Raw genomic sequence first — 21,824 nt, forward strand, 5'->3', positions numbered from 1 at the left:
GCAACAATACCAATATATAGAATATAAGAAGTTAAATCTCAATACCACTTCTTTCCCCTAAATGTAAATGCTTTCATGTGTTTGCTTTTATCCAATGCATTCACATTTGTAGAATATGAACAGATAATGTCAGTTCTTCTCAGCAACTAGACTTAACACTTTTCTTTGCTTAAAAAAATTTTGAAAGGCAGAGTGAAAGAGAGAGGGAAAGAGGGAGGGAGAAAGAGAGAGCAAGCAAGAAAGATCTTCCATCTGCTGGTTTACTTCTCAAATGGCCACAACAGCAAGGCAGGAACCATGAACTCCATCCTGGTCTTCTGCTGCCTTCCCAGGCACATTAGCAGGAAGCTGGATTAGAAACAGAGCAGCAGGGCTGGTGCTGCGGTCTAGTGGGTAAAGCCACCGGCTACAGTGTTGGCATCCCATATGGGCCCTGGTTCACGTCCCAGCTGCTCCACTTCCGTTCCAGCTCTCTCCTATGGCCTGGGACAGCAGTGGAAGATGGCCCAAGTCCTAGGGCCCCTGAATCCATGGGGGAGACCCAGAAGAAGCTCCTGGCTTCTTGCAGTCATCTGGGGAGTGATCCAGCAGATGGAAGACCTCTCTTTCTCTCTGCCTCTGCCTCTGCCTCTGTAACTCTGCCTTTCAAATAAAATAAATAAATCTTTGAAAAATAAATAAATAAAACACAGACCTTCATAATGAGAATGAATCCCATCAGTAGATAAGGGAGAAGAAATTTTTTTTCAAAAAAAGAAACAGAGGGCCGGTGCCATGGCTCACTTGGTTAATCCTCTGCCTGCGGCACTGGCATCCCATATGGGTGCCGAGTTCTAATCCCGGTTGCTCCTCTTCCAGTCCAGCTCTCTGCTGTGGCCCAGAAGGGCAGTGGAGGATGGCCCAAGTGCTTGGGCCCCTGCACCCGAATGGGAGACCAGGAAGAGGCACCTGGCTCCTGGCTTCGGATTGGCACAGAGCCGGCTGTAGCAGCCATTTGAGGAGTGAACCAAAGGAGGGAAAACCTTTCTCTCTGTCTCTCTCACTGTCTATAACTCTACATGTCAAATAAATTTAAAAAAGAAAAAAAAAAAAAGAAACAGAGACACACAGAGAGAAAGGTCTTCCTTCCATTGGTTCACCTCCCAGATGGTTGCTAAGGCTGGCGTGCTGTGCCAATCTGAAGCCAGGAGCCAGGCGCCTCCTCCTGGTCTCCCATGTGGGTACAGGGCCCAAGCACTTCAGCCATCCTCCACTGCCTTCCTGGGCCACAGCAGAGAGCTGGACTGGAAGAGGAGCAATCAGGACAGAATCCGGCGCCCCAATGGGGACTAGTACCCGGGGTGCCTGCGCAGCAGGTGGAGGATTAGCCTAGTGAGCCGCAGCGCCGGCCCCCATTAATGTTCTTTACTTGTTTAATAAGATGTCTTGGAGACTATTCCATTAAGCACCTACAGATCTATGCTTTTCTCTGTATCCACAGCTAATGTTCTCTTCTATAGACGATACAATTTATTTACCAACAACTTTTAAAGTTAAGTTTTATCCAGTGATTCTCAATTGCAACTAATGCTTCAAGAGCATCCTTGTATCTGTATCTTTACAACCAAATCTGTGCAACCCAGATTACCAGAAATCAATTTTTGCATTGAAAAGAATGTGCATTTTTTAAAAAATATTATTTACTTGAAAGGCAGAGTTAGAGAGAAATAGAGATCTTCCATCTACTGGATCACTCCCCAAATGGCCACAGCAACACAGCTGGGCCGATCCAAAGCCAGGAGCCAGGAGCTGCTTCTGGGTCTCTCACCTGGGTGCAAGGGCTTAAGTACTTGAGCCATCTTCCACTGCTTTCCCAGGCCATTAGCAGGGACCTGGATCAGAAGTGGAGCAGCTGGGACACAAACCAGAGCCCATGTGGGATACAGGCACACCCGCTACACCACAGAGCTGATCCAAAAGCATGTGCATTTTACTCACCAACAGCAAATGCCAGTTGTCCTTGAGTCTCAATCTGCTGCACATGGGCATCCCCTGCGGAGCTTTGAAACATCCCTCTGCCCAGACCCCATCCTACAATCAGGTTCTCTAGAGAAAAGATTCAAGGATCCTTATTATTTGCAATTTTTCCAGGCAATTCTAACATGCAGCCAATGCCCCAAACCAATGCAGTCTAGGAGAGGCCTGGAGAAGGACAAGTTATTAGATAACAGAAAACCAGAGTGTAGAAGGACTCTAGAGACCTCAGCCTGGCCACAGGAACTTTCATTTTAATGAGTCTGAGTGGGACCTGGCATTGATACTTTTTTTTTTTTTTAATTATGAGACTGTTCAGTGCACACAAAAGTAGAAAAGAAGAAAACCTCCCATGCCTTAAGTTAAGCACTTAAAAATTTTTTTGCCATATTTCCTTTATCTTTTTTTTTTTTTTAGGAGGGTGGTACAGGCTGACATTTCTCTCTTAAAATTATTCAGTGGGACTGGTGTTTTTTAAAAACTCCGTTGGTGATTCCAGGGTATAGGCAGTAAGAAAATTTACTGTGTGGTGCGAAGCCTCCCACAGAGATGAAACCCCAGGGAGTGAGAAAGAAGAAAAGCCAAATGCAACCCAAAGAAGCTGCAGCTCATAACTGAAGGCATGCGGTCCAGTGCAGGACACCAGCCATGGGCTTGGCCATGCAGCTTAGTGAAAGGTCTCTGCATTCTACCTTCTTGGAGAAGTGGGATTTTTAAAAATGTATTTGTATTTTATTTGAAAGAAAGACAGAGACAGAGATCTTCCATCTGCTAGTTTACTCTCCAAATGCCCACAATAGCCAGGGTTGGGTTAGGACAAAGCCTACAGCCTAGAATTCCATCTGCGCCTCCTACATGGGTGGCAGGGACTGAATTACTTGAGCCCTACTTGCTGCCTCCCAGAGTGTGCATTAGTAGGAAGCTAGAATTGGAAGTGAAACCAGGACTTGAGCCAACGCCCTCCCACAGGGGATGTGGGTGCTCCAAGTCACGTTTTAACTGCTGTGCTAGACCTCAATGAACCAAGAGAATTTACATCAACAGAGAGGAGTGGAGGAAGTTCCCAGTTGGAAAGGAAGCTGGTATTCTAGGGCTGTGCCCAACAAGATTCAGGCACTTGAACTGCTCCTCCCACCAGAGGCTCAACCCTGGGAGTCCCATGAAAGACTCCCCCAGTCCTGCTGAGTCCACCCAGAGAGGCCCAGCAGGCTCCGCACCCTTAACCCCTAGCTCCCACCTTCCCTCCTTTGCTGTGCTGATGCTTCCCTTTTGGTATTATTTTTGCTCGTTTTCTGTTGCCATAACAAAATACCCGAGATGGAGTGACTGATTAGGAAAGAAGTTTATTTTGAAGTCCAAGAGCATAGCACTGGTGAGGGCCTCTCGTTCCAAGTCAAGGTAGAAAGCAGGAGGGCAGGCCCATACCCATACAGAAAAGATGCAACTTTACAACAACCCTTTCTTGTGGTAACTAATCCAGTCCTGTGAGAAAGTTGCTTAATCCCTTTTAAAGACCAAATTCCCTCTTAAAGGCCCGCCTCCCACTACCACCACAATGGAAATGAAATTGCAACATGAAGAGGTGGAGGGCACAAACCATACTCAAGCCAACGCAGATGTGTTTATCCACCTTCTCCTGGGCCAGGGATCTCACAGTGGAGTCCAGTAGCAGCAGCAGCAGCGGCAGCAACAGCATCCAAGAGCTTACACCTTCTCAGCCCCACGCTACAGAGAGGACCACAGTCCTGGGGACTCCAGCCACAGGTCCTCCCTGGGTCTGAACTTTCCCACACTGTTCTTTCCAGAGTCCCTCCGCCCCCACCGGGGACTGCACTCCTGTGATGGAGATGTGATGGACAATGTTGGGAACCCAGGCAAGATGATGGGGAGTTTGGACTTGGACCTCAAGTAAGAAAGGAGCTGTGTTGTCACTCTGATCAGGGAAGGAAACATCTCAAAGTGGTGCTGAAGACCAGAGAGTAGAGCTTTAGCATCAGCGTTGACTCTGGTGCCCGAAACGGCAGACAAGGTGGGCTATGCATGTGCATCTTCTGAAGGCGGCTTCGTGACCTCCACCCGGTTCTCAGATGAATTCACAGCCCCAAAATGGTTTAGTCATCATTGCAAGGAGGAATTATTTTATTATCTTTTGGAATGATTGATAAATTATATTAGGCTTTGAAGCAGTGTTTCCCGTAGTGTGGTCAGATTAGTATCAGCATTGTCTAAGCTGTGTCTGAAAAATGCACATTCCTGGGCCACAACCATGACCGACTCCATTAGAATCTTGGGAGTTGGTGCCAGGGAATCTGCATTTTAAGCAGATCCTCATGTAACTCAAGTGATTCTGATGTGCTCCGAACCTCTGCCTTGGGTTCTAAATCTAAAAGCCAACGATTCTAGGAATGCCAAATAGTGATTTAGAATGCAAAGTAGCCAAAGCATGGTGCTAAGGTCAAAAAAGCCCTTGTAGTATCCCAAATGCCACAGAACTGGGAATAAGTCCATAGCAAGCACTTTCCTGGGCTTTTCTGCAATCATGCACTTAAAAGCTGTACTTTATATGTCACCATATGGATGGCAAAGAGGCCTGGAGAGGAGCTCATCCTCAAACCGCAATAGTTCAACTCAACTTCCCAGAGCCGGGTGGAGAATGAGTTCCTGTTTTTTTCCATGGCAGACTGAAGTCAGATAACCACAAGAAGGACAGAAGAAAAACTGTCGACCATGTGAGCCTATTCCTCCCCAAACACAGGCTAGGTATGTTCTCAGAGAGTCTTGCTGCTTCTCTCTCTCCATTATATTTTGTTTGTTTGTTTGTTTTGTTTTTTAAGATGTATTTATTTGAAAGGCAGAATGACAGAGAGGGAGAGAAAAAGAGACAGAGATCTTCATCCAGGTCTCACATATGGGTGGCAGGAACCCAAGTACTTGGGCTATCATCTGCTGCCTCCTAGGCACTTCAGCAGAGAGCTGGACAAGATTTGGAATGGAGAATCAAACCCAGGCACTCTCATATGGGACGCAGGCTCCCAAAAGATGCAGCGCCTGCCCCCTGTCTGCCTCATAACTTGTGCTTGGCAGAATTTGCCAAAAACCCACTGTCTTAGTCTGCTTTCCATTGCTTATAACTGAATATCACAGACTGGGAAATGTATAAAGAAAATAGATTTAGTTCTTACAGTTCTGGTGGCTGGGAAGTCCAAGGTCGAGGGGCCACATGTGGAGAGAGCCTTCTTGCTGGTGGGGGCTCCCTGCAGGCTGCCTAGGCACTGCAGGACACCACCTGGGGAGACAGAGCAAGCATGCCACGACAGCTCGCTTTTATAACAAAGCCACTCCCTCGATAACCCATTAACCCACTAATCCATTAATCCATGAATAGATTAATCCTGCCCCCATAACCCATTCACCCCTCAAAGGTCCCAGCTCTCAAATGCCATTAACATATAACTTTGGGGATTAAGTCTCCAACACATGGCACCTTCAAACCACAGCATCCACGATCAGGTGTTTGGAATTACGGATACACCCAAATGTAGAGTGATTTTCTCTGGGCACTGAAAAAAAGCACCAAGAACGGCCTGGACTGGAGAACCGTTCAAAAAGTTTGTGTGCTCTCAGTCCAGCCTCACTAGCTGTGTGATGCTGGGAAAGTTATGGGATCTCTCTGGGTTTCCACACGTGTGGAAAAGAGGAACAAGCCTCACAAATACTCCTAAGGAGGAGCTGAGAGAGTTAACATCAAAGACCAGACCCCCGTAAGCACTCACTAAATGCTATGATGCAGGTACATTTTTCTAGATTTCTCTACTTTCTGAATCTTTGCCAATGAACGCTTAACTGCTTTTATAGTCAGGGAAGAATGACGAGCAACAGTTTTGTTTTGTCTTTTTTAATTTAAGGGAATGAGCCATCTAGAAAAGACTGTAAAACCAACAATGCAGTCAGCAGCAGGGGAGTGTGTTTGGATTTGGAGGAATGACAACATGTGACCCATGTGGTATCCTAATCGGAGGAGAGACACAGGGAGACTAAACACTACTAGCAGCAAGGGTGCCCTGGCTCAGCACCCTTAGCTGACAGAATAGAGAGGTTAGGTCACAAGGTTTCCTGCTTGCCTGCCCCTCTCCAAGGCAGTCTTCTTCCATCAGGCACAGAGCCTGCAAATCCAGCATCAAAAAAAGAAATAGAACAAACCCATCCCAGGGCTTCCTTAAATATTCAGATAAACCCATATGCCCCTATCAGTTAAATTAAGCTTTCCTAAGAAAAAGTAAGTCAATTAGTTCAAAATGTGGGTTAGTGCTTCTGGGTATTTAAAAGAGGATTTTTTCTTCTTTTTTAGTTCATTTAGCAACAGCCACGGGGCAGGTAGATACCCACTCCTCCGCACGTCCTGTGAATTGCCGAGATACACCTAGATACCAATTTCTTGTATCTAGAGCTTCAAACTCTGGACCTTAAACTTTCTCAAAGTCATGAAGGTAGTGACATATGAGCTTTAAAACTGATTCTCTGCTTTCACCATCATTATTCCTCAGATGGCACCAGGCATTGCTATAGACACACTGGGAAGACATGATTCTATCCTAATCCAAATCCTCCTTCATTCATTCAAGAAATGTGCTCTAAACTTTTGTCAACACAGGTAGGTCTCCAAGACATGCTGAAATATAGCTCTAGAGTACACCTTGTGACATATGCTGTAACACTCCTTTGTCCAAGTGGTCTACAAGCAATACACCAAACTTTACCAAATACAAAGAAAATGAGATAGAAAGATCTCAGAGAAAGCTGACCCCAGCCATAGCAAGCATTTGGAGAGTGAGCAAGTGGATGGAAATTTCTCTCTTCCTGTCAGTCTATCTCTCAAATAAAGTAATAAACATCTTTAAAGAGAGATTTCTTAAGAAGATGAATCTCTAGAAGTCATTTCTAGGTCAAAGAATATGAATATTGTCAGGGCTTTTGAAGATGTTGCCTAATTGCTTTGTTAAAAGGCTATTCTAAATGGATCAAGGCATTAAAATATGTCAGATTTCTCTTTCCTCAAATCTAAGTACCAATGCTGTTGTAAACAATGTGTATAATGCCTACAAATTGTATGAAAATCCTTTTAACCATTTTATTCCAGATGTTCAAATTAATCTCTTATTCTAATACAGTATCAAGTTTAAAAATGGCTATTCTAATTGATATTGACAATTAAAAATATGACAATAACACTTTCATACCAACATTTGACTATAAAGTGACTCATAAAATTTTTGTTTTGTTTTGCTTTTACTGATTTAACAGACTACTTTATTTGAAATACAACAAATTATTTTCAGGAATATTTTGTATTCCAAGACCATTATAAATAGCTACTCCATTATTTTAAAAACACCTTACCTATTTGTTACATAACATATTAACATACACCTTTGGCTCTCTTCCCACCATAATTAGTATTGCAATGACATTGAAATAAATGTTATTTAATAATAGGACTAACATCCACTTCAATCCCACATGCCCTTTAAAGATAAAGAAAGACTACCATCATTAATTTTAGCTTTGATTTAACTTTGACAACCTTTACATTTGACCTGTTTATTAACCAAGTCAAATTTCATTATCAGAATGTTAGAACAAAGAAAAATAGCACTATAGCACTTTTATGGACCATAAAAGCACAATTTACTTATAGAAAATGACATCCCTCATGCACATTATTTACCTTTAAAATAGGCTAGGAAACTTGTGATTATTAGGTGCAAAGATCAAAAATTACTGTTACCAGGTGGCAATTAGACACTAATTAGACACTAAACTGTCAATCACTGTGTTAAGTTTGACCTGGTGTGTGTGTGTGTGTGTGTGCATGTGTATATGCACGCACACATGCGCACATGCATGAACGTGCACTTGTACTTGTTTCAGAAAGAATCAAAGGAAAAAAATAGGTAATGCAAACCAAAGGTTCAATAGAAAGCATCTCCTTCTAGTTGGGTTGGATTTGTGGGTACTTCTTTTGTCTCTAAATTCTTCACTCTCATTTTTTTCTTCTTTATCTTTTTGAAAGATTTATTTATTTATTTGAGAGACAGAGTTAAAAACAGAGAGAGGGAGAGACCAAAAGAGAGGTCTTCTATCGCTGGTTTAGTCCCCAAATGGCCACAATCCTGGAGCTGGGCCAATTAGAAGCCAGGTGCCAGGAGCTACTTCCAGGTCTCCCACGCAGATGCAAGGGTCCCAAGCACTTGGGCCAACTTCCACTGCTTTCCTAGGCCATTAGCAGGGAGCTGGATGGGAAGTGGAGCAGCTGGACTCGAACTGGTGCCTATGTGGGATGCTGGCACTGCAGGTGGAGGCTTAACCTACTCTCATTTCTTCTAAGACACAAATTTGCACCCCTACTTTCAATAGCCCAGGAAGAGAATATTCTGTTTCTTAAGCTATTTCTGTTTTGCTCATAGTCCAAGTCCTCAGTTTACTACTATTCTGCCTTCCCAAGATTTCCATATCAAACTACACACAAGGGTATGTTAAAGGCAGGGAATGTTCCCTTGAAGATGTTTTCCTTTTTCCCTTCTTTGATTCCCTGGAGGATGAATGGGATCAAGTAGCCTGGTCATGGACAATGGACCAGCCTTGCCTACCTTGGTGACATCTGGGAGACCTGGCCATGTGGCTTACCCTTTTTAAGAGTCACTGGCTGGGGCTGGCACTGTGGCGTAGTGGGTAAAGCTGCTGCCTGCAGCCCTGACCCAGCTGCTCTACTTCAATCCTGTTCTCTGCTATGGCCTGGGAAAGCAGTACAAGGTAGCCCAAGCGCTTGGGCCCCTGCATGGGAGACCTGGAAGAAGCTCCTGGCTCCTGGCTTCGGATCTGCCCAGCTCCGGCCACTGCAGCCACATGGGGGTTGAACCAGTGGATGGAAGACATTCTCCCTCCCTCCCTCCCTCCCTCTGTCTGTCTGTCTGTCTCTCCCCTGCCTCTGCTTCTCTGTAACTCTGCCTTTCAGATAAATAAATAATCTTTAAAAAAAAAAAAAGAGTCACTGGCCTTAGTTTTCTGCTTTATATAAAGTTTGGGAAATAGTTGAGCTTTAATAGATAAAAGCCAATAGTTGGATGCTTGCTAATGTTTCAGGTACCATGTTAAGCATGTTAAGTGTCTTATAAATATGAATTAGCTTACTTATTTCTCTAATTGATCCCATGAGGAAGGGACCGTTAGATCACTATCATCATCACCCAGATAATGTAATAATGAAAAAACTGAGACAGAACAGGGTGGCTGCTTGGGCAAACCAGGATCCAGTTGCAGGAAGTCAGATTTCAGAAATGAAGCTTTCGGCCATTCTGCTTCACTACCTCTTGTTGAGTTCTCTCTCTCTTTCTCTCTACTCATAAATATTTATATATTTTCTGTGTCAGCCCCCCTGCTAAAATATGCTAAGGAGCTGTATTGGAAATGAACTGGAGATAAGGCCAAAAAGAAGGCAGAGTTTCTACCCTTGTGGAGTTACTTTTCATTTCCTCCACTTTGTGTAGTTAGAATACATGGGTTCAGTTTTCATCTGAGTTCAAAAAACATTATTCAAGATGATCTTCCATTTAACAGAATTAATAGTGGAACTCTGAAATAAAGATACGTAAAATAGCTTTAATTTGAATTCATATTTAATCTCCAGAGCACGTTATGAATCATTCAGTAATCAAATCAAGAGTATGGCTTTCTCTTTTGATTTGTTTCTTTAAAGTGATGAACTAAAAGCTTTCTCTGGCCTCCGCCCAAGAGCCCACAAAATCCCTTGAATTTACCAATTTAAATACCACTCAAACTACCTCTCCTAATACACAAGACACCTCTACTCCTTAGTCTGCCTTCCGAATGGTCAACATTAACCCCTGGGGAGAACTTGGTCTCCCACTGTACTTCTGCAATGGCTTTCTGCAGCATGTGGCACAGGAGTGAGAACTCATGACAGGGAACTATTAATTTAAACCAGTCATTAAGTCCATTTGAAGTTGCAAGCTAAAATGTTGCCTTGTAGTTACTTTTTGTTCTGATTTTTCATATAGAAACTCAGATTCAAGATATTTATGTGTTTTACAATAAAGTTTCCTGCTGAATGTAGGATTTAACTAAATACAGAGACTTGCTTCATTCAATGGCTAGAGTGCTCACCGTGTCCCAGGCACCAGCTTGAAGCTATAAGGGTATATTGGTTTGGTAGAGGATACAGGGAGATACAAAGCAGCTATTTCAAGGACATAACAGATGATGCTCAGAAAACTGGAGCAATTTCTGGGCGCAAGGATTAAAAATTAAAAGTCAAGAATATTGTTTTGGCTTTTGAAGAGGTTGCCTTAACTGCTTACTTATAAAGTTGTCCTAATTGCTATCGACAATAAAAATATGAGAAACATATACTTAAATATGTTTCTGTGGGGTGTAAACTTTCATGAAGTGTGAACCTGAAATGGGAGCAGCTGGGTTATAAAATGAGGAAAAAACCAGGTGTTTTCCTCCCAAAATAACCTTGTCAGTACTTTCAAATATATAGGTGGTTCTTCATAATGATGATGAAAGAGACAAAAAAAATGCAGAGCATCTTGTTCAAGTTGTAAACATCTTAAGGTAGTTTACTATAGTAGAGAATTCTCACAGTTAAGCAATTGCCCATACAGCCCTGGGATTGTTTTTAAAATAAAGAAGCCAGGTAGCCTGCATAAGACACAAAATCATCTTTGCTGATTGCTCAGGGGTGAGGGGGCTGGGTTCCTGATGCCAGAGTCAAATGGTGGAATCAGAAGCTGGGCTGATGGGCAAAGGGACATCCAATATTGCCTGTCCACAAAAAATAATCAGCAGAAAGCTTTTATGGTTCTCTCAAGTCGGAACTGAATGTCTGGAACCACAGGATGCTTGTATGGGAGCACTTATTAAACCTGCAATTGAATGCCTTTATGAACGCAACTGTAATTTTTATGTTATTGGGCTTTAAAAATTAAGCAATTCTCTCTCCCTTTGGTCAGGAAGAAAAAGGGTGTCCATCTGCTTGTTTTTTCTAGATCTTCCTAACTAACTTGAACAGGACTTTTTCCAGTATTTGCTGAAATACGATGATGGGTAAGGAATTTTGGTAGCCTTTCAGGAGCTTGTGCGCCGAAGCCGACTCTCAGAGGCCAGATAATCAGGCCAAGGAATACTTTCCAAGGTGCGTTTGTCGTCTCTAACTTTACTGCGGGTCTTGCCCGTTGTTTGCAAAGCGTCCAGGCAGCACCTGAATCTGCAGGTTTTCCAAGTCCGTTAAAAAGTTAATTTGGGCTTGAGGTTTTTCAGTTTGCCATTTCCCACCTCTTTCCCTTCACTTTTACCAGTAGAGACCTGCCTGGGGGGTATTTTGTCCTCGGAGGACAAAACTATTTTCTTTTCTGGAAATAAGTTGACGTCAACTGGGAGCTGTTTTTGGTTGCTTTGTTTCCCGGAGCGTCCAACCCAGCACACCGCCTCCGGCAAACTGCGAGTAATTCAAAGCAGCTCGCCCAGCGGGGAGGGGGAGCTGCTGGTGGTGGGAGGGGGTGGGCCCCGCTGCTTTGCCCAAGTGCGAGGATGCGGGGAGCGGCTCGGATCACCGCCCGGAGCCTGGGCCTCGGTGCTCCGGCCCGGCCCGAAGCGCAGCCCGGAGCTGCGCGGCGCGGCACCTCGGTCCTCTGCCGCCGTGAAGCAACCCCTAGCGATCCCCTGGATAGCTTGCCTGGCGCCCACTTAGATTCTCAACACTCTGCCCGAGCGGCCGGCAAACCAGGGCGCATCCCCGGACAAAGGGCCAGCCCCCCGGAAGTAGCCGTGTACGGCCGGTGTGTGCCAGTTCGTGTGTGCGGGTCCGTGTGTGCAAACAGCGTAGCTGCCCACTGTCCTGGGCTAGGAGAAAACAAATGCGATTTTTCGCATAGTTCCCAGGCAGGTGAGGGGGACAGGACAGTACAGAGCGAACAAAGCCGCACACCTCTCCGGCCACACCTCGGGGACGGTTCTGGAGGAGCGCAACCTCGGGGTTCCTCGCCTGCCAGGAGAATCTCCGCGCAGAGCAGGGAGGAGGACAGCCCTGGCGCGCGCGTCTATTCCCCGGGGAGCCGGAGGGGCCCGCGAGGCAGGGACTTGCTGGGACTTGCTTCCCACCTGGCGCGGTTGCCCCGACGCTGTGCGGCGTCCAGGGCCCAGGAGCTACCCGAGGGCGAGCAGTGATCACCTGGGGGAAAAAAAAAAAGACACCAAGTCCCACTTAGGCGCCCACGCCGCCCGCGGACCTACTCTCCCTTGCTTTAAAAACATTTTAAGTTACAAATTGATGGGTGGGTTTCTCTTGATGCGTAAAATGGTAACTTGCCCTGAAAGCAGGACGGGAGGGCAAGGAAAAAGGAGACGGAGAAGTTGACCTGACTGCCGATAATTCGGATTTGGAGTCAAATTCGAGCGCGCACTCGAGGCACTGGCGCGGCTGCCTCCCACCAGAGCCGGCCCGGCCTGGGAGCGGGTTGCCTAGACCTGACTCTGCTGGTTGGACTTCGCCCCCCAGGAACTCGGAGCCCAGCAGCTCACCCGGGCACACCCGGACTGCCCAAGGAGCGTAAAGTTTAGGATGCGATCAGAAGGCAGTCCGGACTCTGCGGCTAAGAACCAGGGCGGCTCTGGGGCGCTGTTCGTGGGCCGGGAGAGCGGGAGGCGGCGACGCGAGGACGCGCCCGGAGCCTGGGCGCGCCGCGGGCGGGCGCAGGGCTGCAAGTGGGACAGTGGCTCCTATGGGAAAGCGGGACCCGGCGAGCTCTTTGGCTGCCTTTCCAGTTTCCGAGGTGCCCGCCCCCGCGCGCCGGAGGCAGCGCAGCCCCGCGGGCAAACGCATGGCGGTTGGCAAACTTGCAGGGAGAGCACGCCCGGGATCCGCACCGCCGGGATTGGGGCGGCGGCGGGGGCGGCGGCCGAGACCCAAGTGCACTTTTTCCGCCCGCCCAGCCGTAGGGCCTGGCACCGCTTGGGCTCCAGCCTGGTGGAGAGCCTCGCCCGAGGGAGTTGTGTCAGTTCGCTCCGGGGCAGGGAGGACGGCGGCCTGTGAGCGTGGGGAGGGGGTCCCTGGGGTCCTGCGCATCCCCTCCCACCTGCCCCTCCCAGCCTTGCTCGCTCGCTGGCTCGCTCCTTCCCGGGGCTGGCTGGACCGGCGCGGACTTGCCCCAGACCTACGGGGAGCGCCCCAGGTCTTTAATGACAGCTTAAAAGTGGCAGTTGGAAAAGTGGAGAGGGATGAGGCTGACGTGGGGCGTGTTTCGCTCCTTCGCAAGAGTCGGAAAGCAAGCTGGGAGCCGCGCGGCTGGCCCCAGGCCCCCGCGCCTCGCCGCCAGCAAGTAGGTGGGGGAGCCGCCGCCGCCGCCAGCCCCGTCCCGCTCCCAAGCCTCGCCCGCTGCGCCCTGGCCGCGGGCGCCGGGAGGGTGCGGGGCCTCGCCGTGCCTCCTCCACCCTGCTCATTAACCTGCCTGCTCTGCTCCGCTCCGGGCCGCCCCACACTCGGGCTTCTCGCTGCAGCACCCGCGGCCGCCCCAAACCCCCGGCTCCGGGGGGCAATGAGGGGGCGGCAGAGGGGGCGCCGCGCCTCGGGCATTACTTAGAGAAGCGAGCGCGCCCCGCCCTCCTGCCGGCCCTCCCTCGCTCCTGCCCGGGCCCGCGCGCCGCGCCGCCAGAGGGTAAGTTGGGAGGGTTTCGCCCCCACCGACAGCTCTCCCTCCCCTTCCTTTTTTTTTTTTTTCTTTTTTTTTCCCCCTGCAAAGTTTTCTGCGAACTGGGGAGCGGGGTGGGGGAAGAGGGAGGTCCGGTCGGCCTCGGTCCCGGGCCTTCTCTCGGCCTAACTGACCCCCACCGCCCCTCCCCTGCATCCCCCACGCGCCGCTGCCCCTCCGGAGCCGCGCTCGGGAATGACAATTGGAGCGCGGCTCCTTTAAGAGCCCGGCTTTGCCTCCCGGTAGCTGAAGGTCATTAAACACAAAAGCTCTCAGCGCTGCGGTCCAATATAGCGCATGCGCCCTGCCCGAGGACTGGCAAAGAGACGGCAATATGGCGAGAATGCCTGGCAGCGGGGACTGTAACACCAGCGCGGGCGGCAGCGCGGCCGCCGCCGCCGCCGCCGCCGAGAACAATGGGGAGCGGGGCGAGGGCGAGCGTGGCGCCGGGGGCCGCGGCCGCCGCCGCGGCCGCCCGCACTACTGCAGCGCGGGCGAGGAGGAGGAGGAGGAAGAGGAGGAGGAGGAGGAGGAGGACGAGATCCAGGAGGTGCAGATAACGGGGGACGAGGAGGAGGAGGAGGAGGACGGAGGTGGGGGGCTGGAGGAGGAGGAGGACGAAGAGGAGGAGGAGGAGGAAGAGGAGGAGATGGGGCTGGACTGGGAAGAGCCCCTGGAGCCCGTGGACTCGGCCGGGGAGGAGCTGGAGCCCGAGCCGGTCCATATGATCAATATGGACCAGAGCGCCGCGCTGGAGCCCGAGGCGCCGCCGCGGCTGCTGGCGCCCCGGGCGCGCGGCGGGCCGCCCGGGGAAGGCGCCGAGCTGGACCCCGACGTGCTGCAGCGCCCCGAGCGGGCCCGGCTGAGCGAGAACACCCGGCTGGCCACCCGCTACGCCGTGCGCATCTTCCGGGAGTACCTGAGCGAGAAGGCGCAGAGCCCGGACTTCGAGACCATGGACAAGGGGGCGCTGTGCCGCGTGCTGCGCTCCTTCTACGCCGAGGCCCGCTCCAAGAGCGGCCAGCTCTACAGCAAGTCGTCGCTCATCAGCATCCGCAGCTCCCTCAACCGCTACCTCAACGAGCCCCCGTACTGCCGCACGCTCGACCTCACCAAGGACCCCGAGCTGCGCAGCGCCAACCTGACGCTGGCAGCGGTCATCCGCAAGCTGGAGGAGCAGGGCGCGGGGCCCGTGGTGCAGAAGCAAGCCATCACGCGCGCCGACCTGCGCAAGCTCTACACCTCCAGCGTCTTCAGCACCGGCACGCCCTTCGGGCTGCTCAACAAGGTCTGGTTCGAGACGTGCATGTACTTCTGCACGCGCGGCCGCGAGAACCAGCGCGAGCTGGAGGAGGACTCGTTCGGGCTGGCCATGGACGAGGACGGCCGCAAGTTCGTCTACTTCAAGTCCCTTGGGCCCTACCACAAGTCGCGCTCGTCGTCGTGGAGCAAGAAGCGCGCCGAGAGCAGCGACGAGGAGAACCTGCCCCGCATGTATGAGACCGGCACCGAGTTCTGCCCCTACGCCAGCTTCGTCAAGTACCTGTCCAAGCGCAACCCCCTTTGCAAGGCGTTCTTCCAGCGGCCCCGGGACCACTGCAGCGAGGGCGACGTGACCTGGTACGAGAACAAAGCCATCGGCAAGAACTTGCTGGGCACCAGGATGCAGATGCTGTCCAAGGCGGCCAAGCTCTCCAAAACCTACACCAACCACTGCATCGGCGCTGTGTCCATCGCCACGCTCAACAGCATCGCGGGCATCGGCACCAAGCTGGGCGCGCCCGCCCCGCAGGGCTGCTTCGCCGAGGCTCTGAACGGGGCGGCCCGCCACCCCTCCCACCATCCCCCCACCCACCCCTCCCACCACCCCCGCCCCCAGCCGCCCGCGCTGGGAAACTCGTATGTCCTGCCCAAAGACAGCCCGGTCGGGCCCGACGTGAAATCCGAGGCTGCGCCCAAGCGCGCGCTGTATGAGTCGGTGTTCGGGTCCGGGGACATCTGCGGCCCCTCGTCCCCCAAAAGACTTTGCATCCGCCCCTCGGAGCCTGTGGATGCGGTGGTGGTGGTTTCCGTGAAACACGACCCCCTGCCTCTTCTTCCAGAAGCCAATGGGCACAGAAGCGCCAATTCTCCCACAGTAGTTTCACCTGCTATTGTTTCCCCCGCCCAGGTAACCAAACCAAACTCTCTGCATGAAATGTTTCTCTGGGACCACCTCGGGACTAACTGTTGTGCTAATACGGGGCTGGGAGGGAGAGGGGGAGGGGCGGAAGTTTTCCCAAGTAGCCAGTACATTCTAAAATCGAAGTTGATTGTCCCCTTAGCGGCTCATCTCTCTCGGTGCGTTTTGGGAAAGTGGACAGCTGTCCTTGAAAGATGTGGGAGAGGGCTTGCGACTTCAGGAATCACTGCTAGGCTAAAATCATCAGAGTGCACAGAACAAAAGAATTTACTCCACTCCAGCCCTCTCTGCATTGATTGCATGAGTTTTATAAGGCAAAGGAGGGAGCAGGAACTCTCCACATCTATCTGAAGGAAGCAGTTGCTTAACAGAGATTTGATTCAAGTAACCGTCAACATACTCTTACTACATAGTCGCCGTAACTTGGGAAGATGGAAAAACAGTTAGAGTTTATTGAAAAGAAAACGCACTAATCCCACTTCCTGTAGCTGGCTTTTTTCCTTTTAGGAAAAGGGGCGGAGACCCAGGAGCCTGGCAACTGAGTGCCAGCGCCTACTGTAACTTGTAGCCCCACGTGAAGTGACATTTGGGGTGTGGTTCCCGTGCTTGTTAACATGGTTCAGCTGGGACCATGGTGTCTGTGTGTGGCCTGAGCAGGCTGGGAGCTCTGCTTCATTGCTGTCTGTCCCTAGCCCCTTGGAACTCAGCGTCTAGGGGATGTGCTGAGTCTTAGACTCAGTGACAGGAACACCAGAGTAAGTGCTCAGAAGCTGAGCCAGCATGGGCACATCCGTTCATCTCTCTGGGCTTTGGTGTCTTGGGGACTGCTTCAACATTGAGATCATGTAAGTCAAAGCAGTACCAAATTTTAGGTCAGGATAGGGGCCCAAGTTGTTAGACGCGTCTTTGCTTGTTATTTTTCCCGGAGGAATCTATCCCTATTATTAGAAGTTGTACCTCTTTGTCGGACACTGTCTCCAGGAGCCAGAAGCTGGAAGTCTTTGGGGACCGCGTTCTGTTAGGTAGGCAAGGATAGCCACTGGAGGCCTTATGGCTCTGCCTGCCCTGCCACCCAGCAGAAGAATTCTGTCAGTCTGGGGGTGCCTGGTTCAGCCCCTCAGGGACACATTCCAGGGACTCTGCTGTTTCCAAAGTGGAAATTCCAGTTCCAGACAAACTGACCGAGCAAGTGGACAGGCTTCAAGGCCAGCTGAGGCCAGGGGCTGTGAATGGGCAACACAAATACCAAAGTTCTCTGAAATACACAAGACCTGTGGGCTGTGTGTCTTTCTGCATTTCTGATATGCTTAGTACATTTCTAACTCTGAGGTCGTTTTAGAAAGTTAAAGATGGCGAAGAGAATTTGAGTTCACTCTTTTCTTGGAAAGCAAAAATAAATACACTCTTGATGAAGGAAAAACCTTTAAGATGCCCTGGTTTCGAGTAGCACCTGATTGATTAAGAGTTAAAAGCCTCCGGAAGTTTCTTACATCATATGTATGCTTGGAATACTAATAGGACGGTTTGTGTGCTGGCGTCTGTCTGCTGGTGTCCGACACTGTCACCAGTGTTAGGATCATAGCCTAAAAGATTAGGGGCTTTTGCCATGCTGGTTTGGTTTTGTTCTGAGGAATGCACTCCCTCCGTTGTAATCTTTTTATTTACCTGAGTGGGATAAATCAGTTCCATGAAGCTGTCAACTGGAGTTTTTATTAATCTGGAGTTATTGTCAGGTAGTTCCCCAGTGAAGTGTAGACTGGAGCAGCCATGTGTGGCTCAGATGACTGTTGTAACTCCCAGACATGGTCTCAAGCTGCTAAGTCTCTCTTAGTTAAAACACTACAAAAAGTTGTTCTGTTTGCATGTATTTAATAGCTTTTCATTTGTGTTACCTTTTTTTCCCATCAGCAGTAAGATATTCAGGGAACTCTTTTAACTAGTAACTTCTGTAGAACTCCATGAAGTCTGAGAAATCTAAGTATGAAAGGAATGTTGAGTTGAAGGAGAAAGTTGATACTAAACTTTTTCCTCCTGGATTTATTAAAATCACTGTAACGATTGAAGTCCAGGGCGTTTCCTGAGGACGAATGGCTGGCCGGGGTTACTGGCCTGTGGCTTCGCTTGGGGTCATCAACTCTTCCTGCAGCTCCAGTCATTGTAGCTCTCTTAACCATCATACGGACCCGACTTCATCCAGTGTGTCGCCCAGATTCCACTATTGAGCAGAGCGTTCTAGACTTATTGCTCACGGAGAGATCACACACCCATGCTTTCATTCTCTTCCGAGGCTGCGAGTTTCTCAAAAGATGCTGCTGTTTTAAAGGCAGTTTATTTTCTTACTTGAGGCTGTTAACAAGCGCATCATTTATGGGATTCGTTGAAAAATGAATACCCCAGAGAATTAGCGAAGATGACGGACTTTGTGATTTTTACCTCTATGAAGTATCTGGCTGTGGGACTGGCTGGGGGTTTGTGATGGTTGCTTTAACTGGTCCATTCTGTAATTCTCTGGAATGGCTGTGTTAAAAGTCAGGGGAAGTTTTAGTTTTGTTTCTCCCCTCATGGCTGTTATGATCTAAGATGAGGCAGTGACTGGTGTATCTTGCTTATTCCCATGTGCACAGCTTGGGCTCCATTTAAAAAGGTTTAGCATGTGTCCTCTATCTTTATATTTGTTCTCTTTGCATGAAAATACAGCATTTTTCGTGCCTCAGACAATGGTGCTTCAGAGTAGATGGATGATAGAGTTGTGTAATTTTATGATCATTCACAATAGGAAAAAATCCTGATAGAATTTCAGACCTTAAATATTGTAGTTTTGTAGCTAAAGTATTGGAGACCGTGTACTCCAGTTCCACACCAATACGTGATAACTAGCTCACTACAAAACCTACTTAGGAGCACTTGAAGTTTAGGTTACCAGGTGGCTTTTGTGCACCCACTTCAGCCTAAACTCTATTTCTGGAAATACTTTTAATGAAATCTGCTCGTGGTGGTGCACTGCCACCTTTGCTGTTTGATTGCCCTCACTGTGGGCCAGGCTGGATCAGGAGAGGCCAGGCAGGTGCACACAGCGGTTTGTTTACTTCCCTTTGAGACCGGCAGCACTGGGAATCCAGTTTTCACACATTTCAAGGGTTGCCATGGGAAGGAAGCGGACTATTTGATTTGTCTGCTCCTAGGAACAAACATGCATTTTATGTGTTAAGAAGTCATCGCTGAAGTCCTGTTCTGGATTTGAGGACCAGGCAGGAGAGATGACATATTTTTCCATAAAGATGCAATCAAACTATTACAAACCTGAAAGAAGTACAGTAATTATAGCAAGCGTTCTTCGTGGTGTTTTTATGGAGCTATCAGGATTAACAGAAGAGTATTTTTCCTGATACTTAAAATTAGTTTGTTTCTACTTTCCTTTTTCTATGGTAAGCATGTTTGCTGTCCTGTGGGGAAAGGGTTGATTGGAGAGAAACTAGAGGTCTCGCCCATAAGCATGTGGCTTTCTTCATTGGGTCAAGAAATAGTGACTGAGCACCTGAGATTTTGGCTTCTGCACCAGGAATTTATAACATAATCAATTTCCACCTGGCAAATAGTCCCATTGTTAAGATTCTGGCCTCCTTACATACTTAAATAAGATCAGAATGAGGAAAATTACAAGTTGACACATTCAATGTTTGGCACCACGCATTTGGAGACAGAAATCTGCACTCTGCGTATTGGCCAGTATTGGAGTGTATTATTTTACGTTGGTAGCATCCCATATCAAATGTCAGTTCACTATTAAAGCAGATAAATGGACAGAACAAAAAGTATTTGCTGCCAAGCCAGGATGTGGATCCCGGTCATCTAGGACTTAAATCTTTGGATCACTCTGATTTTCAAATCTGGCTCCCCAAGCAAAGGCTACCTCTGCATGACCAAGTGGATCCGAGCAAGGAGAAGTCTCTAGCAGTCCTTCTCAGAGGACCGCTAGTCCCTGAGACCCCTTGGGTGGGTTTCTTGCCTTGGCCTTAGCCAATCAAAATCCCACTTCAATTACATAATAAAAACTTGGTTTCAAGTTAGCTTGTGGTGTCTTTAACTGTTCTTCCAAAAGCAGAATGAAACATGAATTACTGTAGAGTTAGCTGTGGTGAAAGCTTTAGGACTAGGCACGTAAAGTGGTAACCTGTGGGTCTGTCCTATGCTAGGACTTTTCTTTCTTTTTTATTTGAATGGTAGAGTGACCGACAGGAATCTTCCATCCCCTGGTTCACTTCTCAAACGGGTAGGGCAGGGTCAGACGAAAGCCATGAGCCAAGAAGTCCATCCTGGTCTCCCACCTGGGTAGCAGGGTCCCAAACACTTGGACCATCATGTTGCTTTTTCAGGTTCATGAGCAGGAAGCCAAATTAGAAGCAGAGTAGCTGGAACTTAAACTGGAGCTCAGATAAGGGATGCCAGCATTGCAGGCAGCGGCTTAACCCATTGTGCCCAAACACTGGCCCCTAGCGCTTTTATTTCTAAGATCTCTTTTACTTCTGTTGATTTAGCTTTCACTGTATTATACCCTTTAGTCAAAATGCCTATTTAAAGACTTCTTTGGAGAATTGACGTAAGGGTTAGAGTGGTGTGAATTAATTGGTAAAAGTACAATATCGATTGACTTTGATGAGTGAAAATGAGAGGAAACATTGCTTGAGGATTTGAAACATTGCACTTGGCACACTTATCGAACGCTGCTGGTGTTCTCAGATGCCGAACTCAATTCCGCCATCATTATTTGAGCATCTTTCTGCTTTCAAGTGCTGCACAAAGCAGCGGGAGCCAGTCCTCGTCCTTGCTAGGGACTTGCGGGGGGGGGGGGGGGAGCGGAGCTAGTGAATGAGCAGCCTTAAAGCTGAAGTCGTTCTCTACTGGATGCCTGAGCATCAGAGTGGGAACAGGTGAGCTCTTCCACTTTTAGGTTCTGTCTCCAGGTTTATAAGAGGAGATGTGGTCTAATATGTGGTCTAAAAAGAGTAATTAAGCCCTTGGAGATACCTCATTCCAGCACAAGCTATGGCTGAGATTAAACCTAAATATGAGGTTGTATGACCTAATGCCCATGACCGTACCGGCCGCAGGAGGCTGAACCTAATGAGGCGTGGCTTAGGTTTTCCGTAATTCTCTACAGTCACACCTGCTTCCTTCTTGCTAACCCCTTCACAACCTGATGGGGCCTTTTCTTCCTGCCTTAAAGAAAAGCCAAGTTTACACGTGAAAGCTAACTTTGTCTAGTGACAGATATTTTATATCAGATTCCAAATGTTGCCCCAGCCTTATAGGTAACAGTTTTCAAAAAACAATGGGCACGTGAACTGGCTTAAAGTATTGATTCGTCTGAGCTCCGAGCTTTAATTGGCGTGTTTAGCACACGTGCCTCTAGCAGACGGCTGCAGCACGCAGTGAGCACTGGTCTTCCACATGTGCAGCCCGGCTGGGAGCTTCCTTTTTCTCAATCAGTGGTTCAGCTCCTGCTGCCTCTGAGGCAATGACTTTGGTTGTTTCTAAGCCTGTGCGATGCAGGGCAGTGTGAGGATGGTGCAGGGTTCCGGGGGTGAATCTGTTTATAGAGCCCTAGAGAACTGGGGGAACTCAGGATGACCTTGAAGGGGAGGGAGGGGGATGGGCCACAGCAGCCCAGTCTGTCCCACTCCCCCAGATCCTCCTCCACCACCAACTCTCCCAGCCCCCTCTCCACCCAAACATAGAGCCTGTGCCATTGGCAAATCCTCCTTACAACTCAGCGCTGTCCTGGGAGTATCTGCGCTGTTCATACCTTGAATTTCTGCTGTGCCTTGCAAGAGAGGCTTTTTGATCAGGTCTGGGAGGAAGGGCTC

General features: G+C 48.9%; 1 protein-coding gene and 1 long non-coding RNA gene across 6 annotated transcripts in view; one reads left to right on the forward strand and one right to left on the reverse strand.

Annotated features, from left to right (window-relative positions):
* LOC138844036 (uncharacterized) overlaps nucleotides 1-15,460 on the reverse strand; it is a 94,277-nt gene extending 78,817 nt beyond the window's left edge. Inside the window, exons 1-2 of one of the 2 annotated variants that reach the window (XR_011379377.2) lie at nucleotides 15,322-15,460; nucleotides 5,196-5,299 (exon numbers count right to left, since the gene is read on the reverse strand). This is a non-coding gene — a long non-coding RNA (uncharacterized LOC138844036). Of the gene's footprint in view, nucleotides 1-5,195; nucleotides 5,300-12,192; nucleotides 12,266-15,321 lie in introns of those variants that run through there. The other variant, XR_016214089.1, reaches the window with a different exon arrangement.
* The window catches only part of KCTD1 (potassium channel tetramerization domain containing 1), a 217,301-nt gene that overhangs the window by 92,214 nt on the left and 103,263 nt on the right, over nucleotides 1-21,824 (forward strand). Inside the window, exon 1 of one of the 4 annotated variants that reach the window (XM_070050357.2) lies at nucleotides 12,940-13,409. The exons of 1 other annotated variant lie outside the window; for it this stretch is intronic. Coding sequence is in view for 1 of the 3 variants with exons in the window: in XM_008261166.5 (XP_008259388.4) it covers nucleotides 14,113-15,948 (1,836 nt within the window). In the remaining 2 variants the exon portion in view is untranslated. Of the gene's footprint in view, nucleotides 1-12,939; nucleotides 13,746-13,835; nucleotides 15,949-21,824 lie in introns of those variants that run through there. 2 more of the 4 variants (XM_070050359.2, XM_008261166.5) reach the window with 2 other exon arrangements.

Source organism: Oryctolagus cuniculus, chromosome 10, assembly GCF_051225735.1.
Source record: "Oryctolagus cuniculus isolate XC-2025 breed Fujian yellow rabbit chromosome 10, ASM5122573v1, whole genome shotgun sequence".
Taxonomy (NCBI): domain Eukaryota; kingdom Metazoa; phylum Chordata; class Mammalia; order Lagomorpha; family Leporidae; genus Oryctolagus; species Oryctolagus cuniculus.